This window comes from Podarcis tiliguerta (genome assembly GCF_965153285.1).
Source record: "Podarcis tiliguerta genome assembly, chromosome: 10".
In the NCBI taxonomy this organism is placed as follows: Eukaryota; Metazoa; Chordata; class Lepidosauria; order Squamata; family Lacertidae; genus Podarcis; species Podarcis tiliguerta.
Genome location: NC_139543.1, coordinates 5798233 through 5825221, shown reverse-complemented (window position 1 = coordinate 5825221; position 26989 = coordinate 5798233). Strand labels below are relative to the sequence as shown.

At 42.0% G+C, this 26989-nt stretch overlaps 3 protein-coding genes across 13 annotated transcripts in view; 2 read left to right on the top strand and 1 right to left on the bottom strand.

The window, feature by feature from the left end:
• RSBN1L (round spermatid basic protein 1 like) overlaps positions 1 to 4188 on the top strand; it is a gene marked incomplete at its 5' end in the record, with an annotated part of 39638 nt that extends 35450 nt beyond the window's left edge. Inside the window, 2 exons of the mRNA XM_083399572.1 lie at positions 292 to 400; positions 492 to 4188. Of these exons, the coding sequence (XP_083255698.1) occupies positions 292 to 400; positions 492 to 1136 (754 nt within the window). The 3' untranslated portion in view covers positions 1137 to 4188. The remainder of the gene's footprint in view (positions 1 to 291; positions 401 to 491) is intronic.
• Positions 4189 to 8232: 4044 nt separating this feature from the next.
• On the bottom strand, positions 8233 to 12742 carry TMEM60 (transmembrane protein 60). Its single transcript, XM_083400162.1, has 3 exons — positions 12572 to 12742; positions 9390 to 9549; positions 8233 to 8896 (listed from the first exon to the last, which is right to left on the bottom strand). The coding sequence occupies exon 3, from the start codon at positions 8848 to 8850 to the stop codon at positions 8446 to 8448; it is 405 nt and encodes a 134-aa protein (XP_083256288.1). The 5' UTR covers positions 8851 to 8896; positions 9390 to 9549; positions 12572 to 12742; the 3' UTR covers positions 8233 to 8445.
• A 351-nt stretch (positions 12743 to 13093) lies between these two features.
• Positions 13094 to 26989, top strand: part of PHTF2 (putative homeodomain transcription factor 2) — a 65032-nt gene continuing 51136 nt past the window's right edge. For 2 of the 11 annotated variants that reach the window (XM_083399623.1, XM_083399622.1), the window contains exons 1-2: positions 13103 to 13416; positions 26041 to 26119. In XM_083399623.1, the coding sequence (XP_083255749.1) occupies positions 26075 to 26119 (45 nt within the window). In that variant the 5' untranslated portion in view covers positions 13103 to 13416; positions 26041 to 26074. Of the gene's footprint in view, positions 13417 to 13847; positions 14006 to 20995; positions 21054 to 22030; positions 24586 to 24921; positions 25052 to 26040; positions 26120 to 26989 lie in introns of those variants that run through there. The other 9 variants (XM_083399626.1, XM_083399625.1, XM_083399631.1 and 6 more) reach the window with 9 other exon arrangements.

Below are 26989 nucleotides of genomic sequence, written 5' to 3'. Positions count from 1 at the left end.
AGAGCAGCAAATAGCTGGCTGATTTAATATAAAGTGGATGCTCGGGTTGCGAACATGATCTGTGCGGGAGGCACGTTCACAACCCGTAGCGCGATTCAGCACTTCTGCACATGTGCAAAGTGCGATTTAGTGGTTCTGCGCATGCATGAGCGCCGAAACCTAGAAGCAACCCGTTCCGGTACTTCTGGGTTTGGCGCGGTGCGCAACCCGAAAACGTGCAACCTGAAGCATCTGTAACCTGAGGTATGACTTTATTAACCTTGATGGCAACACTTTCTCCCCTTTGCATAGGCCTCAACAACCTCGTATAACCAAAGATGTAATTTGCTTTCATGCAGAAGATTTCTTAGAGGTAGTTCAACGAATGCAACTAGATCTGCATGAACCTCCGCTTTCACAGGTCAGTGTTTTGAAAGACTTGATAATTATTTCATTGAGAATTACCATGATCCAGAAAACGTTTATTAATTTTCTTTTCTCTCTCTTTCTAGTGTGTCCAGTGGGTTGATGATGCAAAACTTAACCAATTACGAAGGGAAGGCATTCGATATGCCAGAATTCAGTTGTATGATAACGATATTTATTTTATTCCAAGGAATGTTGTGCATCAGTTTAAGACAGTTTCAGCTGTGTGCAGTTTAGCTTGGCACGTTCGGCTCAAGCTCTACCACTCAGAGGGAGAAAATCAAAGCATCTATGAAGCAGGCCTGCCAACAGATCCCACATGTTCTGCTGTAGGACTTCAAACTGACAGTGTAATCCACGCAGCGAGTATAAATGCCTCTGAAGACACTAAATTTTCAGGCATTCTGCAAACTAAATATGTCAAACAGGAATTTTCATGCACACATGAACCTGCTGCATCTTTCCAAAATAAAGAGGAACCAATTATTGTTAATCTTCCAGAAAAGACAGTAGCACCTAATGTTATGGAATGTCAGAATGTTAAAGCAAAGCTGGATCATGGTCAGTTGACAGGGTCTGCGTTTGAAACTGCATCTGAATTTGAACCTGAAGACAAAGACTTGCAGGACAGCTTGGGTCTGGGGGGTCATGTGAACCTGGAGGATACCAGACAAAGCAGTTCAGCATATTCAAGTCTGCATGGCAAACAAGAAGATGACTTTTTGTGTTGAAGTTGTTCTGTGTGTGTATATATATTTTTAAATTCCTTTTTAAACATAATAATGTAAAGATGCTTAAATTCTGTGAGTCAGGTTTGTTACTTGCCTCACATCTGTTACAGAAAATAGTTTATGTAGCTTTGTAACATTCCTCAGTGCCTGTCCATAACTGTGAAAGTATCAAAGCACTTAGGGCCAGATGCACTGTAAACCCTGCAGGTGTAACATAAAGAAGTCTTTAAATATGAGTTGTAGGTTTTAGACTAGAGCTGACATTTAACATATATTTTTTGTAAGATAAGCCAGAATTCTTTTTGACAATTCCAGGCTTTTCCATAGAGCTTATTTATACCAATTTTTTTTCCTTTTTAACGTGTCAGCACTGTAGTGTAAATAGCTTTTTTTAAGAAAAATCTTTTTAGTGTGATTTATATTGAAATGTGAGCCACTTAATAAAGGTTCATAATAACAATAATGGGTTTTATTTTTCAGTCTCTTTAAAAAAAACCCTCAAAACTTCTGAGCTAATTTTCAAAACACTTAGTTTTGCAAGAAAGTGAATATTATTGTATGATGAAACAAAAACCTTAGACATTTAAGTTAAAATGCACAGTTTCACTTTCAAAGCAAATTTGGATGAGTAGTTCATGTGGTGGTTATACATGCAATGAACTTCTCTTGTCATCTTATCTTACATTGACAGGTACTTTGCTCACAATACAGTTATGATAAACTTCAGAGATCCCACTATTTCCTGGTGTTCCCTACATGAAGAGAGATGAGTCAGGAATCCTAAGGGGAAAAAATCGCACACATAACAAAAACATCAGATAGAATGTTTTGGCATACCATACAGGGATACTTGTATAATTTTTGAAGTTTCATTTTGCAACCTGAAAATTCTGGAACAGCAGACAAGTATTGATAGGAGCCCAAAGATGGAAGGTGACTAGAATGTGTGACCTACCTGACCTTTGAGGGAACCTAATCAACTATTTGATTCTTAGCCTATTTTTATGCTTTAATCCACAACCACAAAGGCCAAAAGAACAACCAGAAACTTGGACTTTGGGGATTTTGGAGAAAAGCATTACATAATTGAATACAATAATAAATTTACATTTTTAAGTACTTGTATAACTACTGCTAAGAAGGCCCCTTGATTAAATGTAAGACACAGAATCTTCATAGGTGTACTTAAAGCACAAGTATACATTAGGGCTGTATTCTAGAGGGTATTTAATTTTGTCTTTAGCTCTTGGATTACTGAATTGGCTTCTTTGGTAGATGCAGCCAGTTGAGTTTGCCCAGCCCATTGGAAAGCATGGCCACTGCTGCTAAGCCTCATAGGTTTTGAAAGGAGTTAACACGCAGAATGCTTAATTACAGCAAAGGTTTAAAAGCCCATAACATCTTCCCCTTTCAGCTTTAAAAATATAAACACACTTCAAGGCAAGAGGCTGCAAAGATATGAGGCCCTTTTTTTTGTCCCCAGTGCATCTTAGTAATATGAACTACAATTTGGTCTCAACTTGTGCAGTCAGTAAAATTGAAGGAAGGGTTGTGGCTCATTTATTGCATATGTAAGAGGTCCCAAATTTAGTCACCCACGTTTCTAGTTAGGGCCAGGAAAGACTTACCTGAACCCTTGGAAAGCGGCTGCCAATCTGTAGATAGCTATGACCTAGATGGACAAGTGTTGGGGTATAATACAGTTCCCTATTATCTTATATGGTACAGCTTTTTTTGGATTGTGCCACTTCGCAATCCAGGCTGAGATGTAGTCCATATTGGGGAGTTATTGAAGGTTTTTAGTCCAAGGAAAGCATGTTTTAGCTTTGCCTTTTCCCAAATATTCTACTTTGATAGGTACAAAGGGTTGTTGACATGGGGGGGGGGGCACTGCAGCATGCATTTTTCACCTTTATTCTGAAGTGGTACAGTCCTAAAAGCACAGTGCAACATGGTGGGGAAAGAGATCTGCATCTTTTTGAAGTTTTTGAAAGGGATGCAATATCTGGGCTGAACGTGTTACCTCCTTTTTTAAAGTGCTAAAACCTGAACACTCTTAAACCTCCAAGTTGTTCACCTCAAACTAAGCAGTAATTGGCTATGACTAACTTTTGTTTACCACCTGAGATGTTGTCCTGTGTATCTTCCGTTCAGCTAGCTGCTCTCTACCCTGAGCGTAATTGGGTATAAAGTACCTTTTCCTATGAGATGGATTCTAAGCCCTGCTCGCTCCCGAAACCTAAATCTCTAAATCTTGAGTGGACACCAGTTCCAGTCTCCTCAACTTACTCTCTCCCAGTTATTACATCCTATCATTGGCATTCTATCCTGTATACATTGAAACTTACTTGAGGAGTCAAGTTGGAATAAATATAACTTGCAATAATGGAGCTGGAGTTTATTATAGGAGGCAAGATTCCCCCCCCCCCAACAAATCCAAATCTACAAATTAACAATAGCCAGTCAATTTAAACTGTTAAACAATTTTGTGTGATTTGTCCTCTTCCATAAATGTTAACATATAAATTGGCTCAGAATCTGATGGTTTTTATGTTGTACAAATGTAATTCACCTACATCTGGCCCTATACCATTTTCCAGGCAGAAATAAGTAGAGGTTTTAAACTCAAGGTTCATACTTGCATCAAGAAATGTCACTATTAGGTTGGTAACTGGTAAGACAGATACAGATGATTGTAAGAATCATTAAGGCTTCCATATTATGTACGTGTGCCTGAGAATAGGTCTAAATTAACTCGGTGGGGCTTACTTCTGAGTAAACATGTATAAGATTGTGCTGCCAGAGCAACTTCTCAGACTTCCAAGTTTTTCATAGAATGAAAAAGCATAAGATGGAGACCTACATAATGGCTAGTATATCCTGACGAGAGGGCCTGACTCAGTCACCAGTTCTTACTAATAATACATTATCGTCTTAACTCACTACTCTCAGTCACACTTCTTTAGTGCCTACTGTAGCAAGAGACCTCTATTGGTAAATATAGTTGGTGCACCATCAAAACAAAAATAAAATAACAAATGCTCTAACTTAACCTGTGTGTTTTTAACTTTTGTGCAAGTTTGTTATATTTTACACTTGTTCTAATCCTTCATTTCATTTTCTGATGCGTCATACTGCTGTCAAGCGACATTTTTAGCTTCTTTTTTAAAATGCCTCTAGGTGTACGCTTTGATCAGGCGCTTCCATAGTGCTCTTGTTTACTCTGAGTTGAATGATGCTGGACTTTTGTTTTGCTTTTTGTATGCAAGAGCCACAGAAAATTTAGCACAGCTGGCCTCCTGACATGAAGAAATGTTATTCTAAGAAGTGTGCCCCCAAAGCTTCTGTTTCTTCTTCTTTCCTGGCTGTTCCACCAGCAACAACCACCTCTTACAATGGGCAGAGACCAGGTATTTAGACTCCAGCTGACTCCCACTTCAGCCAATCAGATGAAAGTGGAGTAGATATCATATCCATTGAGACGTTGGCAGAACCTCCCAATCAGACCAGAGCTATCCAATCAAAATTGCCAGCTTTTAAGCCTCTAGCATAGTGTTGCTTCTCAAAGCTGCCACATAACTTTGCAACTGTCTGCCATGAGCTGATACCACATAATTTGAAATTAACTTTACATTACCCCATGCTGTGAAACTTACCATTTATTAAAAGCAAACTTTACAATGTGCTTAAAAAAATGGCAATTTCACCACAGTAGCATTCTATATTGGATCTTAATTAGGTTCCAAACCCTGATCTAAACTCAAACAAAAAAGAAAATAGGAAATAAAATAGTACTGAGATGAGAAGGGCCCTCCATCTTTCTTGTAGTTATGTGTTTAGCAATTTTTAAACTGGGATAACTTGTATAACTCTTGAGGTCCAGATGACTAGATGTTTGTGCCCCTTGGAATATAGCCTGCAAGTTCTTTCTTTCTTCAGAGGAGCTCAAGATGGCATACATGGTGCCTTGTCAACTGCACGTTTTTGCCATTCTGAGATTTGTGAAGGGTGGGATGTAAATTAATGTGCTGTGAAGGTGACTTGTTTTATCAAGCATGATCATATGATAAGGATGCTCATCACATCTAGATTCTTGCTTAGCTCAGGGATTTTCCTACATAGGTGTGGTAAGCCAGCTATGATTTTGGAAGGTCCTTTACTGGGGCTTCCTCATGCTAAGTCTGTGTGGGTGTGTACTATTCAACAATTACATAAAAACGCAACCTATGGTGGAATAATGCACATTGGACTTGGAATGTATAGTAATAGCCAATCACCTGCCATTTTCTCTGAACATAAAAGCCCTCCTGCATCAGACCAAGTGTCCATCTAGACTAGTATCCTGCTTCCAACAGAGGCTGTGACCAGCTTGTGCCACTCTGCATAGAACAGGGGTCAGCAGCAACCTTTTTCAGCCGTGGGCCGGTCCACCGTCCCTCAGACCATGTGGTGGGCTGGACTATATTTTTGGGAGGTAAATGAACAAATTCCTATGCCCCACAAATAATCCAGAGATGCATTTTAAATAAAAGCACACATTCTACTCATGTAAAAACACCAGGCAGGCCCTACAAATAATCCAGAGGTGCATTTTAAATAAAAGGACACATTCTACTCATGTAAAAACACGCTGATTCCTGGACCATCCGCGGGCCGGATTGAGAAGGTGAATGGGCCGCATCCAGCCCACGGGCCTTAGGTTGCCTACCCTGGCATAGAAGATGCACAGGACTGGAAGACCGCTTATCTCCACATGTGCCTGTGTGTATGCTAAGATCTGCAGATATGCTTGGAAACATCATTTCTGCACCAGACAAAGACCTCTGTATTTTCCAAAGCTTTTAAATTCTTTCTATATTGCTGCTGTTTGGTGTTTGATTTTAAAATTCTGCTAAGTCTGTTAATATTGCTTGTTGGTGTCTTTTATGGTTTTGGTTTCTTCGGGGTTGATTTGTCCTAATTTTAATCTTTTGCAAGCTGCCCTGGTAAGGGCATGGTATAAATACAGAAACTATAGAGTTTATAGCTCACCATGCCCATATTTCAAAAAAAAAACATTGACAAGCCAACAGTCATATAGTAATGTTAGCCACAGAAGTATCATCTTAATTATGGAAGTGGCTGCTTCATTCTATAGCTATAACGATTCATAGCTATAACTATTTAGGTAACTAAAAGTCTTAAGAATATCATTAATCTGTGCGTTTTTAAACAGAAACAATGACTAAATCTGACTAAAGCACACATAGTTGGGTATATGTGACTGCAATTCTGTACAAAAGTGAAAATGACTCTCTGCTTAAGGATATACAAGATTAAAGCCTTAAGTAAGATATGGGCCCCCAACACCCATAGTTGTGTAATAGGAAGCAGAAGTAAGTGTAAAATATAGTCCTAAAGATTCTTCCAGAGAATCTTCTATGTGATTCTCATTAAGTTGTTTAGATCTTTCCCCTTATTAAAGCATGCCAAAATATAAGTTGTAGCAAAGACTATAGAATTTCATGCTTTAGGCTACTGCTGTTTCCTTACCACAACGGGATAGCAACAGGAGACATTTTGTAAAGATCAGGTAATTCTATAAGCATAATATTATGGTTTGTTTCAAAACAGGTGTGCACATCCATCCATCCACTCACACAACGCTTTCCCCTCATTGCAGCACCCTTCATACCCCTCCCGCCTTTCCTGGGAGTCAGAAAAGCTTGATTCAGGGCTGCAACAATGAGGAGAGAAAACCCCATTGTGACTGGACTTCGGCTTGCACAAATTTCATTACAAGCCATTAATTATTTTACAGAAGGAAACGTAAGAAACTGTTGCAGCTAAGTACCAAAATAGGTGAGAGCTGTGTCTGCTCATAAATGTCTCCTACGTCTCAATCCAGCAAAACCATTCTGCCATCTTATTTCATGTTTTACAAGAGACCAAAAGAATTCACTGGCCTGGAAAAGAGAGAAAAAAACAAACCTACTCATAAGAACATTGGTGTGTCTTTTGTCAAGTAAGTCAAGAGTATCTTCAAGTTGGAGATGCAGCTGGATTCTAGTACTACTTAGTCATTGGCAAGTGGAATATTCTTCCCATTCATTCTGAGGCTATGATCAAAGCACACTTACAGGGAAGTAAACTTCTGTTTATGAAAGTTGCCAGCTGCTTCGAACATTGTGAAATGTCTTCTTACTACACAGAGGCAATTGTGTGAAGCACAAAAGCATGCTTTTATTGTTATCCCAGGTTTTGTTCCTATAATGCTAGTGTAACAAATATATTTTCCGGCACTGTGTTCTTTCCTCCCTTGACCTATTTATTTTCTTCCTCAACAGGAAGATTGCGCCCCTTGGAAGAGGGTGGGTAGAGGAGATACAAGTAGGATGATGTGTTAAGACTTGGTGATTCCTGACTGTTTGAGTTTGTGCAGTAGTTTAATGTCAATTCAGTTCACACTGGGCAGCTTAGGGACAGAAAAAAATGAGGAAGTGAAGGCAAATACTAGTTAACATATCACATTAAGCATATTCATTTATTACAATGCTTGAATCTTAAGAGCACAAAAAGGTTCCTATTAGCTAGAGCAGGGTTTCCCAAACTTGGGTCTCCAGCTGTTTTGGAACCACAATTCCCATCATCCCTGTAGTCCAACAACAGCAGGAGACCCAAGTTTGGAAAACCCTGAAGTAGAGTAAACTAAAGCATTTTAAAATGCTTGCCAGCAGTGTTTCATTTGTAAGATGGAAAAGCATCGAATTTCTACAAGAAAGATCACTATCATTGAATCTTTTGCAGATTTTGCAAGCAATGATCCAACTAGGGCCTGCGTGCTTTGTAATTGTTATGTTCCTCTCAGTATTACAACATGATTAGTTGCAAGTAAACCCACTTTGTGTACAAAAATATACTTCTGCGCCTTCAGCTCACTGTCTGGAGAATAAAGTGACTATTGAGAATGCAGAAGTTGACCATCTGTTCCCAGCCATTTACAGAAAAGCCATTTCAATTTAGTTTTGTGCAATGGCAAGTTCTATAGTGTAATGACTCAACACGCTAGACACAAACTTGACACACACACTCACAGAAGGATAAATAGAGAGAATACTTGGAAAATATTTTGATGATTTATTTACAGTATATACATATAAATCAGATAGCTGTGCTCCACACATTGAAGAGTCTAGTCCAAGGGCATATAGAATGTCAACATAGAGCAGTTACTTGTAGTTCCTTTGGGTGCTGTAAACTTATAGCAAGCTAATGTTGTTAAGGAATGTGATGCTGGCTGATGAAAGGATAAACCCAGTCTATGGACAAGTTATTCCCTTCGTACATAGAAGATGTTGTATCCAAGTTCTATTATCCCTCCAATGAGCAACACCCAAAAGGGAATAAAGACATAGGCTAGCTTTATTTCAGCAAGCTGTTCCAGTTTTGCACAGAGGGCGAGGCAGAAGGCCAACTTAAGCAGCATTGCTACAAGGTACCAAGCTTTCTTCTTGAGGTGACGGGAACCATTTCGAGGGTCATAGCCAGACTTACAACGGCGAGCCATTTTTACAATTATCATAACTAGAAGAATAGTATCAAATATCCAAACTGGGATAAAGATGAGAAACCAGTTCCATGGTGCCTTTTCATCCAATTTCAACACTAACATGATCAGGAACAGCAAGGTGAAGAGCCATGTGAGCAGCACTCTCTGCGCCAAGGACATTCTCATTTAAACAGCTTTAGTGGGTGGTTGGCAAGAGTAGAAAAGATGGACCCTAGGATAAAGCAGAACAAAAACAAAATGGACTGGGGAGATATCAGTAAGTCTAGCAAAAACAAACAAACCAGACACCATCAAGCTAGGTTTATAAATGAAGCTTCACCCAACTTGCAATTTAAAAATAAAGAAAACAGTCTCTGGGCCAAGTCTAGTTTTCATTTGTGGCTGGATTCAACTTAGTAGTTCCACTTGTAGAAGCCCACGCAAGGACTTCCACTAGCGCAATGACCCCCCCCCCACTGCCCCCAAAAGTGGCTTGTGTCAGGAAAACCCCAAGAACAGTGCAAGGTGGGAGAAAACGGGAGATTATTCAAATGAGCAAGAAGAAATGCTTCTGCAGATGGAGCAATCTTAGCGCTATGCTCCCTTTATCTCCATATGTTGACTTAAGCAAAAACAGTTGTGCCTGCCATTTTTATATGAAGCCATATAAGGTTACATGTTTGCTATTCACTTAGAAAACCCCAAACGACTTGGGACCAGGTTACCTGAATGAACACCTTTCCTCGTATAGACTTGCCCGCTCTCTAAGAACTTTGCATGAGGCCCTCTTGGTTGTGTTGCAGCCTGCTGAAGTCCATCTTGCAGCAATGTGGAGGAGGGCCTTTTTGGTGGTGCTGGCAGCCAGCTTGTGGAACAATCCCTCCTCTGAAATAAGGCAAGCACCAGCTGTAATATGCTTCAGGTGCTTGCTAAAACATACTGTCCTTCAGGTCTGCATAATATGTTACCCCTAGACTCTTAAATCCAATTGTTGGAGGAGAAAATAGTCTGTGGCCACGTGGTACAGATGTTGGAAACCACAACAGAAAAACATTAAGGCTCATTAACAAAGGAACCAAATGTCATGAGTGGCTGGGACGACAGCTCCCTGCTCATGCTGTCAGTGTGTGGTGGTCAGGTGCAAAGGTGAGTCAAACAAACTGGAACGGGCTGGGCAGGAGGTGGGCACTGGAGAAAGAGATGCTCAACCTGCCAGAGGATAAAGGTGTAGCAAAAATAGCATGTTTAGAGGGAGTTCCAAGCAGGAAGGGAGCAAAGATGGTGAAGGAGCAGTGGTAAAATAAAAGAATAAAGAAACGGGCAATGGGCAAGCTTCAGCAAGCAACTTAGGACACAGGGTGGGATGAAGGAAAAAGCAGGAATTCCAGGGCTAGCCACTGGTGGAGGAAAAGTGCCGGTATTAACTGAAGGAATGGACAAGCTATTTAAACACCTGATGGTGGAGGGATTAATGGGGAAGCAAGACCACTTAAATAAACACATCTTAGAAAGGCTCTGAGGATGAGAAGGACTTGAAACGTGTCCAAGTGACAAGGTACTTTCTGAAGGCGAGATAACCTCTGAGGCTCTGAAAACCCTTTTGATCCATAGTTGGAAGGAAGTATAGTAAAGCTCATATGTTTCTCTTCTTGTGCTTTTGAAGTCCACATATTAATTCTACAAATTAGGGAGAAATAATTTCACTCAGCCTGATTCTAACCATGCTGTTCAGAAGTAAAATATGCTTAGGACTGCGGCCTTAAAATGTTATAACTATTAGTTATATTTTGGCACCCACCAAGGAATCTGGTGATCTATTTCTTGCTAGTACCATATCAAAATAGCTATATAACAACAACTCAACATATATCCCATATTACTTTCAATTGTGGGTAATTTTTACACCCACCCTTTTCTCCAGATTTGGATTTTGAGATTTTTTTTTGGTAGACTGAGATACCTTTTATGCAAGATTTTCCAGACCACTGGTACCACCACCTAACAAAGTTTCTTATAAATCATAGTACATTAGACATTTTTTGTACACTGCTTCAGCATTCAGACATTGTAAAACAGCATGCAAAATTAATGAAGGCACTAAAATTATTTATTCCACTTTGCTAATGTAAGCAATAGTTATGTATATGCTTGTCAGGAGAAAGGCAGTCATTTGCTTGTGATGACTGTGAAGAATGCTGGACCCTCTAATGTAGAAAGCCACTCCTCAAGCAAGATGGTATATTCAGGATCCCTTAGCATCAGATTGGTTATGCCTTATTAGTTAAGCCTTTAAAGATTATAGGGCAATGGTTGCCTTGCTCCTACTTTTTATGACCGTTTAGATATTTAATTTTTATATTTCAGGATCTATGGCTCTCCCTGCCACAGTAACTCAAAAGTACCTCAGTGTGACCTTTTCCTACTGCCAGCTTAGAATGCTTTTAAAGTTTAAATAAAAGAATACACGTACCCTTAAAGCCTCCTAGTAGCTAGGAATAATAGGTTTAGGTGTGAAACTGACACCATCACTGGAGACAAAATGTTTCTTAAATACATAAGGGAATACAGTACTGATATTTAGTTTTGGATCTTAAAAATGCTTGATGACAGTTTCTATGGACTCAAGGGATACTGTTGCAGACACCTGTCAAATTCCCTTGATCTTTGCCCCAGCCCGGCCAAATTCTCACAATCCTGTCCCGCTGCTGGATGCAATCTGCCTCTGACCCCAAAGCTCCTCTGACTGTACTTCTAGCAGCTTGAACAGTTCAGCTGATTTTTAAAACCATTTTTTGGCAAGACCTTAACACAGGGTAGCCTCTTGGTTCCCTTCTTCTGAAGCAAAGTATGTATAGTTACCACATTGCAGAGGAATAGCTGAATATTCAGATGTCAACCATTCACCTTCAGCTCAGTCTTTGCCTCGCACCTCCATCGTCAACCAACTTCCCAAATGCCATTATTTCTCCCCACTGACTTTCTTTGCTGATGAGAATCTGCAGCCAATCAGACTGTGCTGCTTCCTATACCAGTCAAAACAAATTTACCTAAGGCAGGTGCCATCTATAAATACTAAATGGATGGTGTCTCTCTACCCGCTTTCTGATTCAGTCACCAAGCACATAAGGCTACTCAGGCCTGCAACACAGTAGCAGCACAATGCCTCAAACTTTGACAGTTGCATAGCTGTCAACCTTCCCCTTTCTGGCAGGAAATTCCCTTATACAAGCACCGTTTCCCGCTGCTTCCTGCCGCTATCCCGGATTGTTAGATATCCTGCAGACTGTCCCCGGGACAGGTGAGGCTGCTGATCCCTTATTTTCAAATCTGAAAGTTGACAGCTATGCAGTTCCTATGCTCTGACATCAACAGAGGCCACAGAACCATTTCCCAAAGCACAAAACATACATATGAGAAGTGCAAAACGCAACATTTATTGGCACAGCTCCTTCCCACTGAGTCCTTGACTAGGACCTAGATCACCTTAAGGGGGAGAATAGCTCTAATTTTCTTTTTAGGAAGCCTTATGGGCCATGAATGGACGCTCTCCCACTGAATTGCTTTTAGCTTGCTAGAAGCTATTTACCGTAAGTTCTTGCAGTTTTTATGCCGCCTTTTTTTAAAAAAGCGAAATATATGGTTATTACCCCACTTTGAGGGCAATAATGGAATACACTCAGGTCAGGAAAAACCCTATCCATGTGTATTCAGAAGTAAAGTTGTACTGAATTCAATGGGACTTGCCCCCCGTGTAATGGTATCTCCCGCCCCCCCCCGGGGGGCTCAACCATAGCAAGCAAGAGACAGGGACTCTATGAAGGGACATACCAACGGGGACAAAAAGGGGGGGGAGGAGGAGGGGACCACCGACCTGAGCTAAATACCCCATTAATTCCAAATTACCCACCGGTCAGGCTTCTGGCGTGCCTCGCAGCAGCAGCCGCTGCCCTAGGACGGGGCCCCAGAGACCCGCTTCATCACCGCCCACCGCTCGAGGCCTCGGGCAAACCAGCCAGAAAAGAGGAGCCGACGTCTAAGCTGCTCCGACAGCCCCAGAGCCGACCGACCGGCCGAGGATATATACGTCACATTCCGCACGACAAGCTCATTGGTTGCAGAAGGTGTCTGTCATGTCGCTTGCTCCAAGCCTATTGGGTTGTCCGCATCGAATCCCACCTCGCGGGCAGCACGCCTGAGGAGGTTTTCCCCCCCCTCCTTATCCATTTCTGTCGAAGCGTGACTTACTACTCTCTCTCCTCCTACTCGCGGGGACAGCTGCCCATCACAGCCGCTTTGAAAAAGCCCGTTTTGCGGCTACCAATCGCTTTTCACCGAGGGGCTGCTTTCTTTGGCGCCATTGGGCGAAACGCTCGCTCAAACCGCCCCAGCCCCGCCTTCTCCAGGGGTTCGCCGTCCAATGAGGAAAGTTGTTTATGTTGAGGCCGTCGGCGTCGAAGAGAGAGCGGCTGCCCCGCGCGCGCGCCGCATCCCTCCCCCCTCCCCTTCCTCGGAGGGGCGATGATTGACGGGCCGCCTTTCCCGCGGCAGCGCGCTGTTGCTGCCGCCGCCGTCTCGAGCGCGAGCGCGCGCGTCCGAAGCCGCGAGCTGTTGCCTCGCGCGGCGGTACTCGTGCCCTTCTCCGCTGACTGAGGGACGGACGGGCTGACAGGCGGGCGGGCTGACGGTTGTCTCGGCGGCGCCTCCCCCCCCCCCGCTCCCTTTTCTGCCGCGTGAGGCGAGCCCGGAGACCCGGTGAGATTCGAACCCCGCTCCCCCCGCGCGAGCGCTGAGGCGGCCAAGGGGGAGGGATGTGTGGCGGGGGTCTCTCCCAGAGCGCGGGAAGGGACGGCTGAGGGGAAGGCCAGGGGGCACCGCGGGTTAGAGGATGTCCAGAGGCGCCTCCAGCCCTGGGAGGGGATCGGGTCCTTCTTGCGGCGGGGGTTGAGCCTCCTCCGCAGGTGCGAGTGGCGAGGGGTGTGCCGCGCGTGTGGCGAGGCGCCGACCGGGTCCGGTGCCAGGGACACCGGCGGGGAGGGCGGCCGGCCGGCCGGCCAGCGTGCGGCGCCGCGCGGGGTTCACGCCGGGACAGGGCAGCTGTAATTGGAAAGCGAAGCGGGGAGGAGGAGGAGGGGATGGGCTGCCCAGGGCGCGTCTGAAGGGAGGCGAGGGCAGCCCGGAGAAGCCCGGCGGCGCTTGCAAAGCTGGCCTTATTATAGCCCCGAGTTTTTTCCATGAGCTTTGGGCCGCCTCCGTGCTCCTCCTTGCAATTCGCCCAGCGTTTGTGCCCGAGTTGCTTCGTGTTCAAGGGTTTGTGCGTTCTGCTTGCTCCCACAGGATTAAGGTAACGGCTCCCATCATTGTGGATTTGTGCGTTTGTGTGTGTGTGTGTGGGGGGGTTCATCTAGGCCGTCCTGGTGGCTGCCATTGCGTCCTTTGCTGCAGGGGTGGCTGTGCATGTGCTGATGTGCTCTCTTCCAGATCCTTCAGATGCTCACAACTCTCAGAGAAACAAAAATGAAAAAAAGGGAGGGGGTATTGAGACCCTGTCCCCTTTCTATCAGTATATCCCCCCCGAGGCTTTATCAGCATCTTCATTGTGCTTTCCTGTCACTCACAACAAAATTTCTGTAGTCTGCACCACAAGATTATGCACAATCTGTTGCACCATTGTGCCAGTCAAATAAGGTGATTTTCTTTTGCCCAGGTATAGTTCAGTAAAGATGTATTGGGTTCATACTCTTTAGAGCTGGTGAATCGTTCATAGCCCTTGCTCTTAAATTCAACCATCTATACAACCAAACTTGTTGTTCTTCTCCCTTTCTTTATCACCACAGTCTCCCATCTCTTTTAGTCAAAGGATGCTAACTTCTGTAGTCTGTTTCACAAGCAGACCATGTTGAACCTTTCACCTGGAATGTCTTCACTGACAACATCTGTCAAACTACTGTATTAAAATTGTTCCTAAAATATTGCTTGGGATCTGCTCTAGGAGAATGGGACAAGTAATTGCAGTGAAATATGGCGTACTGAAACACCACAAAAGCTATGTTTGATTCTCTCCCTCCCTCCAGCTTCTTTATATTCACTTATGTATCATTTACAATGTGTATTTGGGCCTTGTGGTCAGTGTGGTGGTGGTGTTTTATTTGTTAAGTAAGTTTAGATATTAATGGCTTATTCTTTGTACAGTATTAGCAATGCCTTAGGTACCTCACATCACTTAGGGACTTCATTAAACCTCAATGGTGTTTATCCACTTTACCATGCATGCCAGTTTTATTTGACGTGATATGTGTGGCATTGAAAAATCACTTGAGAATAATGCAAAATGAATTGATTGAGTTAGCAATACCACTGGCAGTCTTTTGGAGTCTCATCTTTATACTAACTTTCATTAAGTACAAATATCTGAGCAAAAAAATGCTAGCTTATGGACTAAAATGCAGTTGTTAAGCTACATATTTCATTATTTGTGGTTTTGGGATTGCACTGTTCTTAGCAATATTGTTTCCCCTCACAATTTTTAAGTGCCTGAATTGTTTGTTTAGATCCTTGCAGGCATGGCCTTTCTTTACAAGAAATTTTACTGGTATGACTCCGTCTGGTTGACCAGTCTCTGGTGTCAAATCTGTTTTCCTTCTTAACCTGTCTTTCCCTAGAAAATTTGTTTCACAGAAAATTTATATTGTCAAGTGTTCTAGAACTCGATTCCTGTGTTCCAAATAAAACCTTTAACTTGGAAATCTGTATTTGTAATGAAAGCTTTTATGTTGTTGGTGGGAGAGGACAAATAAGAAGAGTGTTTAAAGAAATCCTTATGTAAAATCTTTGTAATCCAAGTTGCCTTTGGGGTAAGATTTCTGTATGGTCCTCTTTGTTCGTAATGGATCATATTAGGCAGTACTGTACACTATTACTGCTGAAAAAATATGAAGAATTTGCAGCAATGTTTACATTTAAATAAGGGTAGGATTATGCTGATTTGCAGTTTAGACGAATGATCGAAAAGCTGCTTCTCTAGGAAACCCCTTAAAATTCTGTGTGTCTGCATCACATACTGTCTTTAGTTCACCCAGCAGCAAATGGATACTTGACCCAGTGATCTCTAGAGTGATTAAAGTTGATACTTGGCAAAACCATATCCTTAGAAATCCTTTGAACTTTGACTACATCAGCCCATGAGGTTGAGGAACAGACTTTATACACTTTTGTAGCATGATTTCTGTTCATGTTTTCATGCACTCCCACAGAGTGCAGTAGGATTTACTTCTAATATGTGTGCATATTATTTCACTTTTAATTAAATGTAGTTTTGGGGCTTGATCTACTTTTGGAATGTCCCAGTGCAGGAATTAATGTGTGAAATTCCTTGGCTTGGTTCCAAAGGACTACTTTAGGCAAGCTTAGTAATTTAATTTTTTAACAAATCTGAATAGTGGATGAACATGACATATTGCATGCTGCTTTGGAAACAGCCAATCTTTGAGAGCTGCTGCTGGAAAATACAAGCCCAAAGGTCCACTGTATGTTTGGCAATGGCTGAATTACCAGGAAAAGCTAGAGATTCCTTGAATAGAATCCACAAGCCGCACCTCCTGCCTGACCTCCACCAGTTTAGTATCTTCCACTGAGACTAATAAATCACACAGCGGTGCCTACTCATAGGAGCCTGTATAACTGCACTAAAATATGAGAAGTATGTCCTCATGAGTGTTATTTTTAGTGTCTTTTTTTTTTTTTTTACAAAAACCTGGGGGCACAAAACAAACAAAATCTTGCAGGAATAATCATCTTCCCCTTTGTTATCACTATACTTATGGGATGTGGGGTCTGCAAAGGGAAATACCTCAGTTGCTGGGCTCCTTCTTTAGAGAATCTTTCAGGGAAGTATTTTTACTATTTTTATTCAACAACTGAGATACAGGGTGGATAGTACAGGATAGGAGTGATGAACCTTTCAAGTTGTGATTTTTTTTTTTTTTTTTGCATTACACAGACACCCTGCACTATGCCAGAATAATATTTAATAACAATACCACCTTATTTTATGGGTTGGAACCTTTTCTGCTACCGCTCCTTAAATCCTAGAAGGGAACTTTAGGGAATTCAATTGTTTTCATGTCTCCGCTCTGGACTTTCACCTCAAAAGAGGCCTGCTAGCCTTAAGCTATGAGTGGGGAAGCTGTGGCCATTCAGATGTTGTGGTATTCCAACTCCTTTCAGCCCCAACCACCATAGTGAATGGTGGGAGTTGCATTCTAACAATATCTGAATGACTGCAGGTTCCCTCATCCCTATCCTAAGTGTTTCTTTTGTAGCAGAAGTTCTGTCACTGCCCCCAAAGGAGACCTAGCCCAAGTTCCTGATGGCCATATGAACTCAACTCAGTCCCCAGGCCCCCACACTCTCTTTTTCCTGCTGGAGTTCAAGAATTGGCATATGTATGCAGCTGTTCCACTTGGCTAGTAAGTTCCCAGCCTACCAAGACTAATGCAGCTAGACTTGTGTGCTAGGAAAGTGACTGACTTAGGAGAACTTGACCAAACCATGTACAAGGAGGAAGAGGGACAGGGAGGCAACTCGCTAAAAAGAGACTCTTCTTTGGGACCTAACATTGGTGGCTGTAGATGATAGAAAGCCCGAGCGTAAAAAAGCAATGTAGAGATGGAGAAAAGATTGCGCTTCTCAACCATGCACATACAGTAGCTGTGGAGAGATCGAGGCATGGGAATCAAATCATGCCTCCCCCTCTAGACTTCAGAACCATTACCTAAGAGGGTCATCATAAGGGAGGGAGTGCCCCTAGCCCCTCTACACCTTTGGCGCGTAGAACTAGTTGCACAGTTCATCTGATTCCTGACAATAGAGAAATGATGAATTGGTTTTCCCAGAAAAATGGAATATCACTTGAGTGGGATGGCAAACTTTTTTAGAATGAATAAAAAATAATAATCATGTAGCAGACCACTTTATAAATAAATTAAAAAGAGACATCTTCTCTTACTAATTGAGGGTCCCTCATGTTACATGTTTGTCATTGCATCTCTACAGTGGGGCTCCTTCATACATCATTTAAATAATGGGAGAAGATGTAGCACAGAGGTAGGCAGTGTGATTCCCTGCCATTTACAAGTCTCATTGTTCCTGGTTATTGACCTTGCTGGCTGAGACCTATGGATGTTGTAGCACCATATTGGCTATCCCTTATCTGTGACTCCTTTCCTTGCCAACATGCCCCAGTTTTCCAGAGGAGCAATGGTAGCATAGGGTAATAATAATCTTTTGCTGTGTGATTCAGTTAGTCACATTTCCCTAGCCATGCTGTAACAGTTCCCATGCTGTAAACATAAAGTGAGAAAGGGACTGAGCTCTTTAGCTTCATGATCACCATATTATTTGTTAATCTCTGAATTGTGCATGTGATAAAAAGATAGCCATTTTGTGTAGATGACAAGTTTGTGCCAAGTAAAAGAAGCCCTAGGAGGAATGAGAAAAGTTGTTCTGGCAAACGGGTTCGGTTGATGTTTATACCACCAGGTTCTTGGGAATGTTTGATAGCATATTATACCCTGGAGACAGTAGCTTGGATCTGAACATATTCTTGTCCTGCCTGTAGACAACCAGGATACTTAGAATTGAGTTAGTTCAAAAATAGCTTTTATATGGCATTCTTAACGAAGGTTTCTAACACAAACAGGCCAGGCATCATGAAAACAGTGCATCTCAGTTCCAGAAGCAGGACATGTACCATACAGATCCACAGCAGAACCTGTCTGCAACTACATTCATCTCAAGACTACGAGAATAAACTTGACTGAGTGGTGGTATGGCCGCAATAACATATATGGTGCTTGTGAAAAGGATGCTTGTAAATTTGATCAGTGATGGAATTTGCCTAAGAAAGTGATGGGGAATAGGAAGAATATGACTGGATTTTGCCTCCCCAAAACCTTCTTGGTTGGTGGGCAGGGCTGTCAGTCATCTGCTATCAAGTGGATGTTAGGTGAACCAAGAGATCCTGTTTTGGGCAGGGTTCAGCTGCATTATGGAGTGCCAATCAGTTGATTAGTGATCACAGTAAGCCACTGCAGAAGAACATTTTTTTGTCACTAGCTTGAATTCAAGCTGGCAATTGACAGCAAGGAAAGGAAGCATACTTAAGAGGGGGTTCCTATTTCTTCACTTTAGCTCTGGCTTGAAGTTCATTGTATCTGACATCACATATGATGCCTAAAGTGGGGAAGGTGGACATGGTTTGCCCAAAGCAGCCTGACAAGTCAGTCTCCAATGCTTGGAGGTCTAGTTAGGCTCACCAGTCCTGATCTAAGCTGTGGAAAAGTTCATAAGTGAAGCTATGGTAGCAAATGAGGCATATGTATAGTAATGATGTAGAGAAGCAGGCTCATATATTGCAGAAGTTAGCATCTCTGTTTCAGATCAAATTAACAAAGCTGCAGTTGTGCAGGCAAAGTGCTGCCATTCATAGATCTGCTGGCAGAGGCTACTAGAAAGCAATGGGAAGTCCTTCTTTTCACTAGCCTTATGGATGAATGATTTTATTTACTGCAGTAGAACTTTGCCATAAACAAGGACTCCACTGTGTACTTATTTTGTAGTTCCTCAATAATAAGCTTTTATTATAGATTCCTATCATTTTTCACATGACAAGAGTAAAGGGTGTATAAAACAATGATGTATTTCTTCTGTTTATTTATTTATTTATACTATTATTAATTTTGCACAACGTCCTATACCCGCAGGTTTCAGGACGGCTCACAGGATAAAATCATGATACAAAACCCACAAAATACATAATCAAAATAAAAGCAAGAACAACCCAATAACCCCCCCAAACACATTTTAAAAGGGCATATTTGGATCGTGTGGCCATGATTGAGTAGCACAAAGGATTATAAATACAAGTGAATATAAGATCTAATGGTATAGCTGAGTGTGAAAAGGTATTTTGAGGAACTGAATGTTTGAGATGTACTGAGTATTGTGACAATCCTGGAATTTTTCTGAAGGCTGTATGTTTTTATAACCTGTAAAAAACCAGAGAGTTGAGTTACATTACTTATTTCCCACACATATACACACAGAACTCATTGATATTCCTGAGAGTTTAACAAAATAGGAAGAATTATATGACTCACTTTGGTTGTTCCAAAAATGTTTTAGTAAAGTCGGTTATTATCCAATAACTTACTTCTCTGAAATCCTTTGTCAAATCTAGTTGAAAAGGTCCAAATCATATTTTCACCTTCCTAAATTAAGAGACATTCAGCAGCATTTTATATGCAGGCATCTCATAGTATGTGTGGTGTTCCAGAATGAAATGAATATTAGCTTAAAAACAACATCTGGGGCTGTCTGTTTAGACAGCAAGGCGGCTGCTGAGTGGAGCCAAAGAATTTGAAGGGGAAAATACTCTTACAAATATAGCAAGTGGTATAAAGCTTTTTGAATCGATGATTTAATATACTTGGCTCCTTGTTGTAAAACTTTTGGATCACTTATGGGTTTAAATATAAAAATGTCCTGCCACTAATATATACCCTACACTTCTGTGTGCAAAGTTTACCTAGTACCTGACATGACTAAAACTCAAGTTGTAAAAACTCTGGATTATGAACTTCTTTATAAACCGAAAGTTGTGATTCTTCAAAGAAGCTGTTATAAAAGTGCTGCCAGATGATATTTTAAACACAACACCTTAACTGAAACATGAAACATTGTTTCATGGGTTTAGATTTCAAGCCTTCTTCAATATAATAAAATAGAGATTATTGTTTTATCAAATTACTGTATTGCTTTAGAGTGTTAGCTGTGTAGCTTTTAGCCACACTTTCAGAGTAATTTTTGGACTAACATAAACATGACATTGTAGAATGAGGAAAGTTAGAAGGCATAAAATAAGAGCATATGATCATTTAGCTGGGCTGAGTTAATTATCCCAGTCAGATACATAATTTTGTCTCCCGAAGACAGACTTTGGGGCTCCTTGGTCCCAGTACCAACATAATATAGTATATGATATGTTGTACATGATCCAAACTTTAAATGTCTTTAACCCAGTGCTCTAGAGAATGGATCATGTTGTTGAGAGTAATGTTTTTAGTGGTAAGGGTTACTTCAACAAATTTGTCTAACCTCTTACGCATTTTAGACAAATTTGTTGAAGTAACCCTTACCACTAAATACATTACTCTCAACAACATCCATCCATTCTCCTTTCTCAGTCACTGCTTTTATGCTTTTTTTAATCCAAAGTCATGTGAACAAAGGTCTGCTCTCACATGGGGCTTCCCTGCCTCTCCTTCCTATTGCAGCCTCCTAGCCCCCTCCTCCCAGCCATCCTGAAGAGTCAAGGGATCTGCTGGAATGGGGTAGGTAAAGGCTAGGGGGAAAAGGAATGGGTATGAAAGCTCCATTGTGTGTGAGCAGTCTTCTCATGCAACTCTGGATCCCACTCCCCTGCCTTTAAGCCACTTTCAGCTTTGTAAGCAACCTGTTTCCCTTTAAAAGTACACAATAAAAAAACAAAATATTTCCCTTGAACCTACAACTGTAAAGTGGATGGAAAAAAACCTGCTAGTTTGTTGATAGTAGTGATGGAGAAACATTGAGGTTCTGTGAAGAAGAGACTTGTACTTTGACAACTAACTTAATCAGATATTTATATTTTGCCAGCATTTTAAAAGCACTTTGAAAGCTAGTAGTGTTAAAATGTAATGTTTATTTGTTGTCCCTGCAATTTATTTAATGGGTATATTCTAGTACTTGCAGTGGAGCAGTTAGAGAGCGGTTTACCTGAAATAAGTTGCATGTATTTTCCTTAGATTTCACAGTAGATCATTATGTCTTAAAATAAATGAACAGGAAGAGGAAACACAACTTTAAACTTTTTTTGTGCACTGGAACAGAACCTGGAACAGAACTTGCCTGAAAAGGCAATCTAGAGGACACAAGTGTTTATTGTTGTTATTATACAAATACTATTGTGCATAATTGTATTTGGTTTTCTATGAATAGGTCCTCACTGGTTTCTTTCACATCTGTCTAAAGATATCTAAAGGGTATGCATGCCTTTGCCATTGTACCCAGGCTTATGCTAAAGACATCCACTTGGACTTTTTGTGAAAACCCCGTTTACTTTAAACATTGCAGTCCACTCCTAAACATGTTTTCTTCATGCAAGTCTCACTTAACACATACTCGATGGTCATAACTTCAGATGTCCTTATTCTGTAAAATGTGGCTTCACAAAAATGGCATCTTCTATTATGTGTATTTTATGTAGAGTTTATACATATACTGCAAATAGAAAAACTGGTCCCAAGGAAGTTATTCGTGTCTCTTACAGAAAGAAATGAAGTGTAAAAGACATAGGATAAAATGAACATGAATATAGGCAGTTCACATGCAGAAACAGGAAACCGCAGAGCTACAGAAGTTACTTGAAGTTAAGCACCAACTGTGGAGTTTCTAATCCTGTGAAGATTTACTGGGTTGTTTTGCTCATACTGACAAACTGTCTTGGTGGCAATTTTTAAGAACTATTGTTATCAGGCAAATAAAGTGACTTTTTTGGTAGTTTGAGTGGGAGGGTTTTAGCAAATGTGGCATTTTACAAATATTTAACAACAATTTAAATAGTTTGGGGAAATAATGGGAGGTGGAATAAAAATAATGTCTCTACTGACTAAATTAAGACTCATTTGGGACAGCCTAGCTTGGGCTGTCTTAACACCTTTTAGTTAACCAGTTTTTTGATCTCCTTGCCTTGAATAATGTACAATGGGGAGAAATTCACTTCTAACCAGTGGAAGAAGTCTGCCAACAGGACTAGATAAAAATATTTAAGGCCTACGTTAGGGGGCTCGCTTTTGAGGTTTGCTGGTTGTTCTACTGCAATTAAAGTCATGGTATCTGTGTTCATGTTAAAGGTAAAGGGACCCCTGACCGTTAAGTCCAGTCGTGGACAACTCTGGGGTTGCGGCGCTCATCTTGCTTTACTGGCCGAGGTCATGTGGCCAGCAGGACTAAGCCTCTTCTGGCAGACCAGAGCAGCGAACGGAAACGCCAATTTATCTACTTGCACTTTGATGTGCTTTCAAACTGCTAGGTTGGCAGGAGCAGGGACTGAGCAACGGAAGCTCACCCCGTCCCGGGGATTCAAACTGCTGACCTTCTGATCGACAAGCCCTAGGCTCTGTGGATTAGACCACAGTGCCACCCCCGTCCCTCGTGTTCATGTTAAGTAACATTTAATGGAGTCAAAAGGGTAAGAGCCAAGCCGGGGGGCATGAGAATCTATCATAGGGTGTACATGGCTTGTACCAGGCCTCAGTCCACTGAGATTAACTAGATTCTGGTGCCATGTGCCATCCTCACAATCGTCTCCCCTGCGTAACAACTTGGTGAAACGTGATGGCTGTCACATATTTACTGGCACTAACTTGCGCTGGGCCCTTGGGTGTTCTTCCATTACACAGAGCCCTTGGGTGTTCTTCCATTACACAGAGCTGACTCAACAGGACTAGCACTGCTAGGACAGCAGCAATCCAGAATATCAGAATCACCACAGTGGGATGAACCATGTTTAATAGGATTCCTGTGTCACTGTTGCTCCAGCCTGAGTAAAGGGTCCCACCAACCGTGCTCCTTTATAGTTTTAATCTTAGTTGTGAGGTTTATAATGCCTTAGCAATTGTCAGGGACTGGCTGGATACAGAGGAGTGGTGGAAGGCACCAGCTGGGAAACCCCGAAGGGACACACACATACACACACACACACCCCGAGCCAGGAGATTGGTGGTGGGACAACAATGAGTGGTCAGAGGCAGAAGAGGGAGCAGACTGGGAGTAGAAGGCTGGAGAGGAGGGGAGCCAAGTGGCAGAGATCAGGCAGGCTACTGAAGAAGCCAGGGAGTCTCCCCCTCCTGCTGTGACCAGTTTCCCTCTCCACTGGTCTCCCAGAACCCAAAGAGGTAGCAAAAACAGACAAAGCAAAGACGTCTCAGATTGCTTGGGAAGTAGCCAGCGGAGAAGGAATCTTAGAGAGTGGTGGGAAGGCTGGGGCCTTCAGTCCTTGCAACTGCCTCATTGGGACAAGATCTCCTGGGAAGAGTTGCTGTGCTTACAAAACCTGAGCTCTTTTTGTTTCTTTGAATAAAGAGTTAACTTCACTGACATCTTGTGAGTTATTGCTGACCTGCCCCTGACTGCCGCCCTGGCAGCAATCATGTTTTACCTGTAATGTAGCTATTACTTAACTATTTCATCTGAGGTCCTGCTCACACTTACTCAGTCGTAGTGCTGATACAGTGGAATGTCACCCCCTGCCTATCCCTGACACGATATACTTCAGTGAGCACTGTGAAAACCTAGCTTATATGGAAGGTTTTTGGTACTTGCTGAGGTTGTCTGTAGGAGCTGAGTTTGGTTAGGTTGTTAATCAGCTTGGTTTTGTTACTTTATTATTTTGAGATTCTGTAATTATGCTGCTGTGGGTTTTTTTCTTTTTTAGATTTGGTTCAACAGCGAGTTTGTTTTATAGAGAAGGGTGAGAAGTACCTTTAAAAAAAAAAAGTACCAGGATTATCGGTAACCAGTATTTTCCTGAGCCCTTCATTCAGCCTTCACTTCCAGTCTAGGAACATAGGAAGTGAACATATAATTAAGACCAGTTTGCACTTGTGCTTTGTGCGTACGTTGTGCACAGTATTTCTGGCCCGTATACTGCTTCTCTGTATATAATCCACATTCTGATTTTGGATTGTACATTGACTGAATACTGATGACATAGTTAAGAATTGGATCTAAGTGCAGGCTACATAATAGGTGTGACTATAATTTCTGTGCTTTGTCTGTAGTATGGGAGCAGGATCAAGCTTTGCACTGGGCTCTTGTTTTCAGGTACCAGTGGCGTAGCGTGGGTTGTCAGCACCCGGGGCAAGGCAAGTGATTTGCGCCCCCTAACCCTGGGCAAGGCAAGTAATTTGCCCCCCCCCGCTGCACTGTCCCTCCCCCAGATAGTCCCTCGCTCTCTCTCCGCACCGCACGCCTGGCACCCTCCCCTCCACAGTGGGCGGCGACCCGGCGGCTCAGATCGGATTCGCACAGCCAGCACTGCAGTGAGAGAGAGTGAGTGAGCCAGGTAGGGGCAGAGAGCTGCGAGTGCGAGCGCCCCCCCAGATGTTGCGCCCGGTGCGGCCTGCCCCCCCTGCACCCCCCACGCTACGCCACTGTCAGGTACTCAAAATATGGGCTACTTCCTGACCTGAACAAGAGCAGCAATTATGAGTGGCACCTTGGTAGCCCTTCAAGAATTAACCTATTTGGGAATTTGCTTTTCCACTGTGTAACCCATTAGCTGTCCTTGGTAAGTGTTGCCTTGATAAAAATGGATTCATTCGTCACTGTAAAGACAATGTGATAGGAGCATAGATGAAATCTCAAAATTTCTATTGCTGATTGCCAAATGTGTCTAATGAATGCTGGTTCAGGTCCTTGTTTGTGCGTCTCATAGACGTTCTCCAGATAACAACTTTGCTCTCTGTTAAAAAGAATCATTAGTGTCTGGATTTTACGGGGTTGAGCTTAAGATGAATACTTTCATCTTGTCTCTTAAGGAGTGAGAGCTGCTTCAGAGGGAATTTCAAATTAATCTTTAGCTATGCATACAGTTCCTTATCTATGCAAAACTTAAATCTGGGGGTCCAACTCAACTATGATAAGTCATAAACTCTGTGACATCCATTCAGAATTATTTATTCATAATTGCACTACAGGATTGCAATATAGAATTAAGACTGGAATTGCCTAATTACCTCTGTCAAGGCAAACATTCACTGTAAGAAGTCATGTTGCTTCTGAGATACATACAGTACAGCATTCCACTCTCTCGCTGCTTCTCTGTTTTTTCTGTCTCCTGGTGGAGAGTATCAGCAAGCAACATGTGCACATCCACTTATTTATTAATTTTACTAAAATAACGTATTTACCACCCTTCATTTTAGAAAGAAATTCCAAGGTGATTCACAAACAAAAAAGAACAAAATAAAATAAAACCAGCTCACTAAAAGGAAGAAGTTAAAATTTCAGTCTTAGTAACAAGGACACATGTCTTAGTAATCATCACTTGACTAGCACTATGGAAATATAGCACAATGCAAATAGTAATTGCTTTTCCCAGAAGATATGGAGGGAGCCATAAGACCTACTGTCTCAGTAGTATACAATGGAATCCCAAATGAGCCATGAATGGCAAACAACAAGTGATAAATCAGGTTAAAAACACATTTTTTAATATTTTTTAAAAAAAGTTCCCTTAGAATATGAATGTAAAATTATGCCTCTTTCTCTTTACAGCTAAAATGACTACTGTTTAAATGTCATAGAATAAATGGCGTCCAAAGTAACAGATGCTATAGTCTGGTACCAGAAAAAGGTAAGCAATGATTTATCTGAAAAAAGAGAACTTCACTTTGGTTTGTTATTTAGCTAGTACTGCTTGTAATTGTTAAGAGTGCTTGCTTGCCTCCTTCTATATCTGCTTATGCTCTGCCATGTGTCCTCCCCCAGAGTCTTTTTGCTCCTACATCGCCCACTGTCTCATCATCTATATTTTCTTCTCAGAGACTGGGAATTCTGAAAAAGCAAGAGAAGAAGGAGCTTGCCTTGCATTTTAGCCTTACTCAAGAGTAAGGGTGTATTTTCAGCCTCAGGGAAGAGGCAAAGGAATAGGGGGAAGGCATCCTTGAAAAGTTGCTGTAGTGCAGTACTTAAACAGAGCTGCTCTATTGAAGCTCTGTGCTGTGCTCTCTGCTTTATAACATTAGAAAAAGTTAGTCCTTAAGTTTAGAAAGAAGTGAGAGAGCCACCCGTTCAGTCCTTATAGACCTTGCAAAAGACAGACGAGAATGGACAATTAAGAGAGCATGTTTTCCTATCTTCCCCCACCCCATGGTTTCTAACAAAATGGCTGCTGTGAACCAGCAAAATGCAAAAAGGCAGGCTTTTTATGGCTGCTAATATGTTTACAGTACTACATGCAGATCTGGAAATCTGGTCTGTAGTGTGTATAGTGAAGTTTGAGTACTACCGTATTTTTCGCCCTATAGGATGCACCGGCCCATAGGACGCACCTAGATTTTTTTTTTTGGGGGGGGGAAATAAAGGAAAATAAATTTATTTCCCCCCCCCCAGGCGTGGGGCTGGGGGTGGGGGAAGCCCGAGCTTTCCCCAGCCCCCAGAAAGGGTCCGAGAGCGCTGGCGAAGCTGCACACAGCTTTGGCATCGCTCTGGGAGCTTGCCGGGC

Bases quoted from the DNA above. Each gene is read 5' to 3' on its own strand.
- TMEM60 (XM_083400162.1), bottom strand. From the start codon at position 8,850: ATGAGAATGTCCTTGGCGCAGAGAGTGCTGCTCACATGGCTCTTCACC.